Source organism: Pungitius pungitius, chromosome 10 (assembly GCF_949316345.1).
Source record: "Pungitius pungitius chromosome 10, fPunPun2.1, whole genome shotgun sequence".
Classification (NCBI taxonomy): Eukaryota; Metazoa; Chordata; class Actinopteri; order Perciformes; family Gasterosteidae; genus Pungitius; species Pungitius pungitius.
This window is the reverse complement of record NC_084909.1, coordinates 16,417,355-16,427,880: the sequence shown is the minus strand read 5'-3', so window position 1 is coordinate 16,427,880 and position 10,526 is coordinate 16,417,355. Positions and strand designations below refer to the sequence as shown.

General features: G+C 40.7%; 1 protein-coding gene across 1 annotated transcript; it reads left to right on the top strand.

The window, feature by feature from the left end:
- The first annotated feature begins 732 nt into the window (after positions 1-732).
- LOC119228823 (sterile alpha motif domain-containing protein 9-like) lies at positions 733-9,573 on the top strand. The gene is made up of 4 exons (XM_037488765.2): positions 733-992; positions 3,590-3,651; positions 3,747-3,806; positions 3,907-9,573. The coding sequence occupies exons 3-4, from the start codon at positions 3,783-3,785 to the stop codon at positions 8,377-8,379; spliced, it is 4,497 nt and encodes a 1,498-aa protein (XP_037344662.2). The 5' UTR covers positions 733-992; positions 3,590-3,651; positions 3,747-3,782; the 3' UTR covers positions 8,380-9,573.
- Positions 9,574-10,526: the final 953 nt, after the last annotated feature.

Genomic DNA, 10,526 nt, shown 5'->3' with positions numbered 1-10,526 from the left:
CAGTGTCATGCTGGTGTGTCCAACGCGCTAAAGCAGGACAGCAGCAAGACCGGTGACATGGTAGCAAAGAAGAAAAGACAAAGAATTCATCTTTATATTGCTCTTGCCTTGTGTGGAGAAGAACGTGAAATGTCTGAAACCATACAAGCCACACGAGTCCTTTTCTTTAGACCACAGCATTTGACCAAAATGATATCTTCTCCTATGGCCCTTTGTTGTTATACCGATTCATGATTGAAGTGCGACAAATACACTTATACTAATGAACCAAACGTGTCTATTCTCAAACTGTCATTAGGTATTGCTTAATGAACAACTCTTCATGACATTAAAATAAATGTTGCATGGTTTCAAATGACCATGAATGTCAAATGAAACGAATCAGTCTGAGTAACTGAGATAATTAAAAACACAAATAAATCTTCTAATCTCTATGGTTAAAATGGACGCATTCTGCCACCTAGTGGTAGAGATGAGAACACGGTCACTCTGCTGCGTTCACTGAGGCAACAATACGAGGGAAAGGAATACACTGTATTATTAACTAACGTTAGATTGCATTAAACTGATTAAGGAGTAATACTGTGTGCAGGCGAACATGTACGTACTTCCGGGTGAGCTGCTGCACTTTCTGTTTTGTTTTACAATAAAAGGGAACTACCATCTTTAAAACCGGTTGTTCTTTCAACCTGAACAAAGATAGGTTTCGTTGCCTCGAAAGTGCCCACCCACATTACGCAGACTCCTATCTCAACTTCCTGATCTTTCATTCCTCTCGGTGAACTAGCACAGACAGATGTCTCCTTCTTGAGCCTGATGTCTCCAACTTGATCCAGATGTGTACTACTTGAGACAGATGTCTCCTTCTTGAGCCTGATGTCTCCAACTTGATCCAGATGTGTACTACTTGAGACAGATGTCTCCTACTTGAGCCAGATGTGTCTGTTTGAAGACGTAGGCATGTATCAGACCAAAGACTGCATACCGGGGTGGTGAGTGTCCCTTCTTTGTCTTTTTAATATGTAAAAACAAATAACGAACGCTAAAAATCGACATCTTTCAAAATAGAGAGTTGTATTTGGTCAGTGGTGTGTTGTAGACTTTATTATTATTATTTATTACTTATCTGTGCTTCCTGCAGAGGAAACCTTTGAGAATGAAGCTTCTGGTTTTCCACTTTGACACCCTGACAAACCCAATGCTATCATTGTCATATGAAATGTCATTCTGATAGTTGTTTCTGTTTAAGTGGACGTTTTTTTTTAAGTTACATCGTCTTCCTGGCTTTGTGTTTCAACCAAATATCAATGATAAAATCACAGATTTGCAGAGGAGCAGGGCAAGTCCAAAGTTTTGCTTAAAGCAAAACAGCCAGCCGACATGAACTTTTTGGAGATGCCAGAGGTGGGATCAAGTCACTGTTAGGCAAGTCACAAGCAAGTCTCAAGTCATTGCCCTCGAGTCCCGAGTCAAGTCGAGTCAAAGACGAAGCAAGTCTCAAGTCGAGTCACAAGTCGTACCATTTTAGTTTCGAGTCATTTCGAGTCCTTTTATTATAGTGGGGACGGGGAACCCTGGGTGATGGTGCGCTGCCTCACAGACCTAGACTACGAAGGGAAGGGTAATGGTGGATCGACTGTGACTGTGTTATAGTACTGTAACGCTCACCCCAATGCTGCAGCGTAAATAAGGAGGCGATGACTGGCTTGCAACTCCGCTGCATTTATTTATATAAAACAACTCAACTTCGGTCACTGTTGGCCGTCACCACGCCGAACGAACACTTCCGCATACACGGCCCCCCAAACTCGGGGTGTCTCGCGTAACTACAGCTGGTAACAGCGCATAACGTGAACACATGCAACATCTGCATAACTGATTAACTAATAACTTTAACTCAGCTCATTACACTACTTTAAAACGGACGTTGACATAATGTTGGCGAGGATTTCCATCGGAGTCTGAATCCGGGTTCAAAAATCCCGATTTTTGTAACCATGAACGAGCTGTCTCGTTAATACGGTCAAATGGACTGCAGTGATTGGATGTCGTGCAGGCAGCGCGCGCTCTCTGCATACAGGTGGCGCACATTTTTTTGACAGATGCAGATAAACAGAGCGGCGCGGTCGTGTGAAAATGTTATCCCCCAGTTTTCATGGGAAGTAGCAAGTCTTCTCGAGTCAAAAGGCTCGAGTCCAAGTCAAGTCACGAGTAATCGATGTTAAAGTCCAAGTCGAGTTGCAAGTCTTTGTACGTTTTGTCGAGTCGAGTCTGAAGTCATCAAATTCATGACTCGAGTCTGACTCGAGTCCAAGTCACATGACTCGAGTCCACACCTCTGGGAGATGCCTATTTCAGTTCAAAATGCCGGAGAACTAAATGACATGCAATGATTCGAATGGCCTTAGTGGTGACAAAGAGCCTACAGGAAGAGGGACACCTCGGCCCTTTCTCAATACCTGAGACGGCGAGAACGGACTTGCGTTTCCGCGAGAGTAGACTCGCAGGTTCGGGAGAACGGAGAACGGTCATTTCCGCGATTGGAACAGCAGCTGACTCGGTGACGTCACCACGTCAGCTGGTCTTGCTAATACGTTTTAATTTAGTTTTTGACTTAAATATTTTACTATTAACAAGCTTTTGTCTCATTTTCATTTAAAATTAGAAATGGTATATAATATTGAGCACCATATATATAATCAGTCATAAAATAATTAGCTTTATCATTTTAGGAGGAGGAGGTTGGATACAGTAACAAAAAATAAACTATTAGACAAAACTAACTTCAGTCATAATATTACATTACGTTACTTAAATAAAGTAGTATTTAAAAACTTCGACATGAAGTTGTGTTTATTTTCATCTGTCGTTGTTGCCTGTTGCTGAGGTGAAATGCATTCTGGGATATTTGGCTCTCACAAGAACAGACGAGCCTGCTCCGATGCATGCCCGGAAAAATGCTGGGGGCGAGTCACATCCGGGTATTATGGCCAGATGCGGATTTTAGAATTGGAACAGTACTCGGGCTGCGACGTTTCACGAGTCCACGAGAACAAAAGTCCACACAAGAACGCATATTGAGAAATCTGGCGTAGTCAGCTGGGGGGAAGTAGCAAGCAGCTAAAAGACTCCACTTCCTGTCCACTTCTCAGAAGGAAACGGCGTACCTTTAAATTCCTGTTTGATGTATATTTCTTTAGAAATAAAAATGAATATTTAGGATGTAGATTTCGATTCTTAATACAAAATATAACATAACTATTGAACTAACGAACCATTTCACCACTGACATGCTTTAACATGTTTTAGTCCCCTCCTCCTCTTTTCCTGAGACGGTGATAAAGAGCCAGTCCGAGCATGTAAAGATAGGGATTGCAATTATTGAATCGTTTATTTTAAACAATTTTATATTCAGATCCAGATGAGATTGGAATTTTAAAGTAACCTAACTTTATCACTTTCTGAACTTTTGGAGTACCCCATTCTGAACTATGTTAATAATAATAACAACAACATTCAGGACAATTAATGTCCTGAATAAGCTAAGCTATTTGTTTTTATATCAATATATTCCTATTTTCTTCTGCAGCGTTAGTGGTCAAGATTTGTGAAAAGTGAGCCGGCTATCATGGATGATCAGGATAAATAAAGGTAAAGATATAATCAATGACTGTTTGTGTTTTATATTATAGTGTATTATGTAGTCCTCCATTGTTGATTGCTCTATTTTAATTCTTTGGTAATAGTAAATCTACATTTGAGAAGGAGGAACCAAAGCTGTCATGGCAGATCGAGGCAAAATTAAGGTAAATAACATTTGAAACAAACACTAAATGAGGAGTTACTAATACGTGTATTGTATATTGAGTTAAAAATGAGGAACAATAACAGCCCTTTGTATTTTAGAGTCAGAAGGATGGTCTGCCACGTGACATCAAGGATTGGAGTAAAGATCAAGTGAGAGAATGGGCTCTTAATTTGGATCAAGTTCCTGACAATGTGGCAGAGATTCTGTTCCAGCAGGATGTTGATGGGCCAAGTCTTTTGCTTTTAGATACAGAAGATTTACAAAAAAATCGTGTGACTCTTGGACCAGCAAAACTTCTCATTAAAGCCAGAGATGAGGAGGTGAAGTTAATCAAAATTAACTCAAAAGGTCTACCTCGAGGACCATGCAAGCCCTACCCATTCTGTAGGTACAATGATTCATATAGATACATGGAGAGCGACATTCTTGATATTACAGAATCAGGCGCATCAGACTTAATTGAACCCTGCCACGAGTATAAAGCTTTTAACGGTACAACAGATGAAGCTACGATGACCAGGTTAATTGAAGAGGTTGCCCGCTTTGCAGCTGCCTGCATGAACAGCCGCACCAATGGCACCATTCATTTTGGAATAGGAGACGAGCCAAACTTCACACACGGTCAAGTGTTGGGAGTGGTTGTTACGGACAAAGAGGCTTATGCAAAGAAAATCAACACTGTCATTGATTATTTTGAGCATAAACACAAAAAGACTGCTCAAAGTTGCATCAAACCGCCAAGATTTGTTGGTGTTCTCAATAGGAATGAGACATCATCTGAAAAATGCGTTATAGAAGTGGACATAGTCCCTGACTCTACAATGTGTGAAGAAAACATCTACCACACCTTCAATGTGGACTCAAAAAAGAAGAAAAAAGCTAAAGCTAAAGAAACACCTGAAACAAGACAATCAAAACAATTCTTTGTTCGAGAAGGCGGTAGCAGCAGGGATCTCCTCCTCCTCACCACATTGGCCAGAGAAATGGAGGAGTACAACCATTTTGTTGCTGGGAAGGCACAGCGAGCACAGCTAAGAAAAGAAGCTGAGGAGAAGCACCTTAATGTGATAAAATGCAGTACTCAGGGCAATCGATTGAGACAGATGATAACTGGTGGATCCTTATCTTTAGATAAGTCACACTTTGAGTGGTATATAATTGTAACCAACAAATCACATCAAATCCACTTTGAATCTCTAGAATTTCTGGTTGAGCTCAATCCAATAGCTGTTTTGGACTTTGATCCAGAATCAGCTAAAGATGGGTTACAATTCCACTTTAAAAAACTAAGAACAGTAAATGACCATCTACCAGCACAGTTTAAAGTAACAGAAGGAGTTGAGGACATTGCAAAACAGTTGAAATTAACTCGAATCACCAGCTGGGTATTCTCCAATGGAGGGATCGAGAAGGAGGAACCCTCAGACATTGACGAGTGGTTGATGGACAAAGGGTCCTCCGTTCGAGATGTGATTTCATTCTTGTGTCGGAAAGAAGATCCCAACAAGAGATTCCTGGTCATTTTCTTACTTTGGTCAACAGTGAGTGAGAAGATGGACCCTCTTGTTGAGACTTTCAGTATGTTCTACCAGGAGCTCAAAGGGACCGAGCAGATCCTTTGCATATGTGACAATAAAAATGCCTTTACCTCCTGGAAGAACCTAGTTGATGCTCGGTGCGGAACCAATATTGCTCATAGATGCATTCATGAGCTCAGTTTCCCTGAAGTGAACGGCACTGTCCTTAGTCTTTTGTCCAAAAATCGTAGGTCCAGCCGTTTCCTACCATGTGGTGGGGGAAGTAATGTACTTCTTGAGAAGAAAGTGGAGCGTGATCTGAATACCTTAGAGGTATTATGTGTGAACCAATGTGAAGGAGGAAACGAGGACAAAATTGTCATAGAGGAGAACTTCTACAAAGGAGAACAAGTGTCATGGTGGAATTTTTACTTTTCAGAGCAGCCTGGATCCATTCCATTCATCAAACGAGACATGTTTGACTTCATCATGAACACAGTCATACCTGATTTGTGCTCCCTGGGAAAAGCCTGCGTCTTGTTCAACCTCATGCATGTGCCCGGATGTGGTGGGACAACTTTGGCCATGCATACTTTATGGGCTCTCCGGGACAGATTCCGTTGTGCTGTCCTCAGAGACAGAAACGCAGACTTTGCTGAAGTTGCGGATCAAGTGGTCAAATTGTTGATGTATGTCCATAAGGAGCAATTACCGCAGGTCCCTGTTTTGCTGATGATTGATGACTTTGATGACAAAGAAAAAGTATTTGACTTGCAGCGGGCCATTGATGAAGAATGTGCAAAGAAAAATATTCAGTCCAAGTCTGCACAAGTAATTCTTCTGAATTGTATGATGTCAGAGTCCTCTGAACACACTGAACACACTGAACACACTGCAGAGTCAGTATTCATTGGAAACAATCTCTCTGAGAAGGAGCAGAAGCTGTTTGAGGAGAAACTGGTGGCAATAGAGAAAGAATACAAGAATGCAGACACGTTCTATGGCTTCATGATCATGAAGAAGAACTTTAAGCCAGAGTATGTTCAGGGTGTGGCCCGCAACACCCTGAAGAGCTTCAACATGAAGGAAAAACATGCACAGCTCTTGGCTGTTTTAGTTCTGTTGAATGTATACTGCAAGGGATCCTCTCTCTCCATCTCTCTCTGTGAGGAATTTCTTGGTGTTCAACCAAAACCAATCTTTGGAACCATTAAAGTCCAAGAGAGATTTGGGAAATTTTCCACATTAATTGCCACCTGCTCAGTTGAGGGTAAGCTAGTTTTCAAAGCTGTGGAAATGATCCATTCAAGCATTGCAAGGCACTGTTTGCAGGAACTAACAACAACATACAATGTGAGCAAAGCTGAGATTACTGACCTCCTGCTGACCACAGACAAGCTTTATGAGAGCACACAAGGAAAAGACAAACTCCTGAAAGACGTTCGTCAAATTTTGGTGAAGAGACATTATTCCGTGGAAGAATGTCAGTTTTCTCCTCTAATTCAAGACATTGCAAATGAAAGCCCCGGATTGGAGGAGATGGTGCTACAAAACGCATATAAACGATTTAAGAAAGATGCAGGTGTCTCCCAGTTACTAGCCAGGTACTATTACCTGAAAATAAAGGATTTCTCTGAGGCAGAAGTTTGGGCATCGAGAGCAAGAGATCTGTCCAAAGACAGCTCATATTTTGCTGACACCTCCGCGCAGGTTGTTAAGCACAGGCTGAAGAATACCATTGCAGACTGCAAGAAAGGACTTATAAGTCCTGAAAAACTAGGGACTTTCCTCAAACTGGCTCAGTCAGCAACGGATGCCTTCAAGGAAACACACAACCTTGCCAAGAAAGAGTTGAGTCACTCTTTTAATACAGCAGGGTGCCTGGGAGAAATTCAGGTCGGGGCACTTGTCATTGAAGTGCTGGAAAAGACTCCTGTCTTTGCCTCTGACAATGTGCGCCATGACATAATGAGTGGGGTTCTCTCTGGAAATGTGCAACTTCAGGATGTCGAGAAAAATGATAAAAGGCAGAACAAACACGCACAACACTACGAAATCCTCAAACAGTTTAAGGATTTCCTCTACAGCCTGAGAAATAGGATGAAGGAGAACTTTGACTTTCTTGACAACTTTTCTGTGAACTTGGGCTCCAGATCTGGAATGAAAGATAGTCGTGAGCAAGTAGCCCAAAGAGAGCTTTTCAGATGCTTCCGACAGTATACAGAGCTTTTCTGCAAGACGGATTCGGCAGGTCTTTTGAGAAATAAAGCCATGTCTTTCATGCTGAAACTACACCAGGAAAGACAATACTTGGAGATGAACAAAGCTGATACCTTCTCTGGAATTCTGAATTGTCTCTCAAATGGCATCTTATATGACAGTATGGAGAAGATTGCCAAACTGTCAGCTTCGGTCTGTAAATCTGGTCAGTCGACTGTGAAGGAGAGAATCAACTTCATCTACGTCAATGTTGTCTTGAGTTGTATCAAACCGGCATCAAAACATATTTTGCCGTACAAGCAACTAATTGATCTCCTTTGCCAAGTTCTGCAGGAGCAAATCCCATTAAGAGAGAACTTACCACTGCACTTCATTGCAGTTGTGCTGTTTTGGCCACAGCAGCAAGAGGTGTCTCCGTATCACAATCTGCAGAGGTACATCTCACAGATCAGAGTCTCTTATCGCATGGTGATGAAGGAAGTGTTCAATGGCAAAAGACCCATTATCCATTTCATGCTGGGGAGGAAGCAGGGCTACCAACGACTGGTACACTTAGGGGAGATCAGAAGGTCCGTCAGGGCCGGGGAAGAAGATTTCACATTAATGTGGGAAAATGGAAAAATATGGCAAGAGAAGGAGGTAAAGGAGCACCTCTGCAGGTTAACTGGCCAAGTGAAGGACAAGCGGATTCTGGCAGATACTTGTATCTCAGGTCTGAAGTTGGAAATCACCCCAATGTTTCAAAGTCAGCTTAGTGGGCATGCCCAGGAGACCAAAGTGTCATTCTTTATCGGTTTCTCGATGAAAGGCCCTGTTGCACTCGACATTAAGTAAACTTGAAAAGCAGCATCTTCCAACATGCTGTATCTTTCAGCTACTAATTCTGGACCCATCGGTGTTGCTTAATTTATGAATCTAACACAATATTATGTTTTTGTGTGCATGTGGCTCTGCTTATTAGTTTCAATCTTGTTTTGTAAGGGACACATTTGTTAAGTAATGCGTTAAAAGCTAACATCTTAAATATCGGGTATTTGTATTGTAACACTTTACTGTATGTTGATTCATTGTAAATAGGATTTATTTTATAAAAGGTGCACCATTTGCTATGAGTCGACGGAACAGAAATGCTCTGTCTCTTAAACAGAAACCATGGATTTGTCTTCTTTTCACATTTATATTAACTACTCTTCTTTATTCACTGAATACAGCAACTTAATATTCAATGAAACATCAACATGGGTATTGGCCCACACTCCGGCCATTTTCAGCCAATCTGATATGGAGGGCAATTATAAAGCCTCGTCTCTTTGTGCTCTCGGCCCTCTGACTTTTGTCCATTGAGTTTTGTGGTGGGGGAAGTGGTGGTACTGAGGTAAGACTGGGGTACCTCGTACACGCATACACACAGAAACGGTTGTTATTTCACTAGGTTATGGGTTGTTGCCACCAATGTATTTCTGTTATTTTTGGACATGTTTGTAGAAGAGAGTCAGGCCTTTTGTTTTCATTTTTCTTTCCACACAGAGTTGAGCTAGGCCTGGTTTTATTGTACTTTGCTAATTTTGTTTGGCACAACCCCCACAGTTAACTCTCCCCCCCACCTTTTCTATTATGTTCCTTTTGGTATTATAAATAAATCTACTTTCTTTAACTGCCTTACACGGCCCCTGTTTTATTTCTTCATTGGGTGTCAGCGTTATTGTTTCCCTCTTAACTGAAGAAAACGTATAGACTACAGGTAAAACGTGTTTTACCTGTAGTCTATACGTTTGTTGATATCAAATTATTGATAATTTACTTAAAAGAAAACTTTGCAAAAACGTTCTAATTACAGAGAAATTACTTAAAAACAACGTAATTAATTCATCTTTTTTCTATACAATACTGAAATGTAATTTTTGTGTGTGGATTGTGTGTTTTAATCATAAACTAATGATTGATGTACAGCAATTATTTGGCATACCGTAAAAAAGAGTGACATTGATTTTTGCTTTACCTTTTCAATAAAGATAAACTGCAACATGACCATGTATGACATTTTAAATTGCACTGCACTCTGTGCTCAAGCTCTATCCAATCAACACTCATATTGCATTGTAGGGCATCTCACTAAGGAATTTAGTTCACCTGCCTTAGTACTAATATGGTTATAGAAATACAACATGGACACACATTACCTGTATCACACATAGGAGGGCGCCACAACGTCACAAATGATAAAACCTACATGTTCTTTGTTTTACAGCGTGTGATTGCCCAACATACCACTTAAGCAAAACAATAGTTGCCTTCAAAAAAAATACAAAATATACTTTAAATTCTGTTCCACTGTGGTATGTAATGAAACCCTGAACTAAAAGAGTGAACAGTATTCTTATGCAACTTATGCATATAGTGCGATGCGCTAAAAACCTAAATTTGTGTTGAGACCGAAGGCTGAGATGCAAAAAGCAGCTCACTGAATACCAATATATTCTAGAATGCCCTCATTTAGAGTGCATAGCGACAATAAACAGATGGTTTAAAGTGAACTTGAGGGTGGAGGATGAGAATGGTGCATCCCGGAGGCAGGCGATGGTGTCCCAGGGTCACCAAACAGGAGATCTCCCACCTCCATGTTTGATGGACAGTCTGGCTTTGTGTCATCTGAGGTTTGAATGCACTTCAGGGCATTTCCTGTATGGGGCGCCGTTTGTAAAATGTTGCACGTTCTAAAATCCTGCGCAGTTTTCGTACATTTAGCGTTATCATATGAATAAAAAAAGCAGGACAATATTCACATGTCACTTTTTCAAACATTTAGAGACAAAATCATGTAAATACATGCAACAACTTTTCCAAGTACAATGTTTGGCAGTAACAAAAAGTTGTTAAATAATATAAATATTAAATGTAAATATAAGTGTTAAATGTAAATCTAAATGTTAAATCTATATCTAAATGTTAAATCTATATCTAAATGTTAAATCTAAATCTAA

Bases quoted from the DNA above. Each gene is read 5' to 3' on its own strand.
- LOC119228823 (XM_037488765.2), top strand. From the start codon at position 3,783: ATGGCAGATCGAGGCAAAATTAAG. The intron at 3,807-3,906 runs GTAAATAACATT...TTTGTATTTTAG, and splicing joins CAGATCGAGGCAAAATTAAG to AGTCAGAAGGATGGTCTGCC.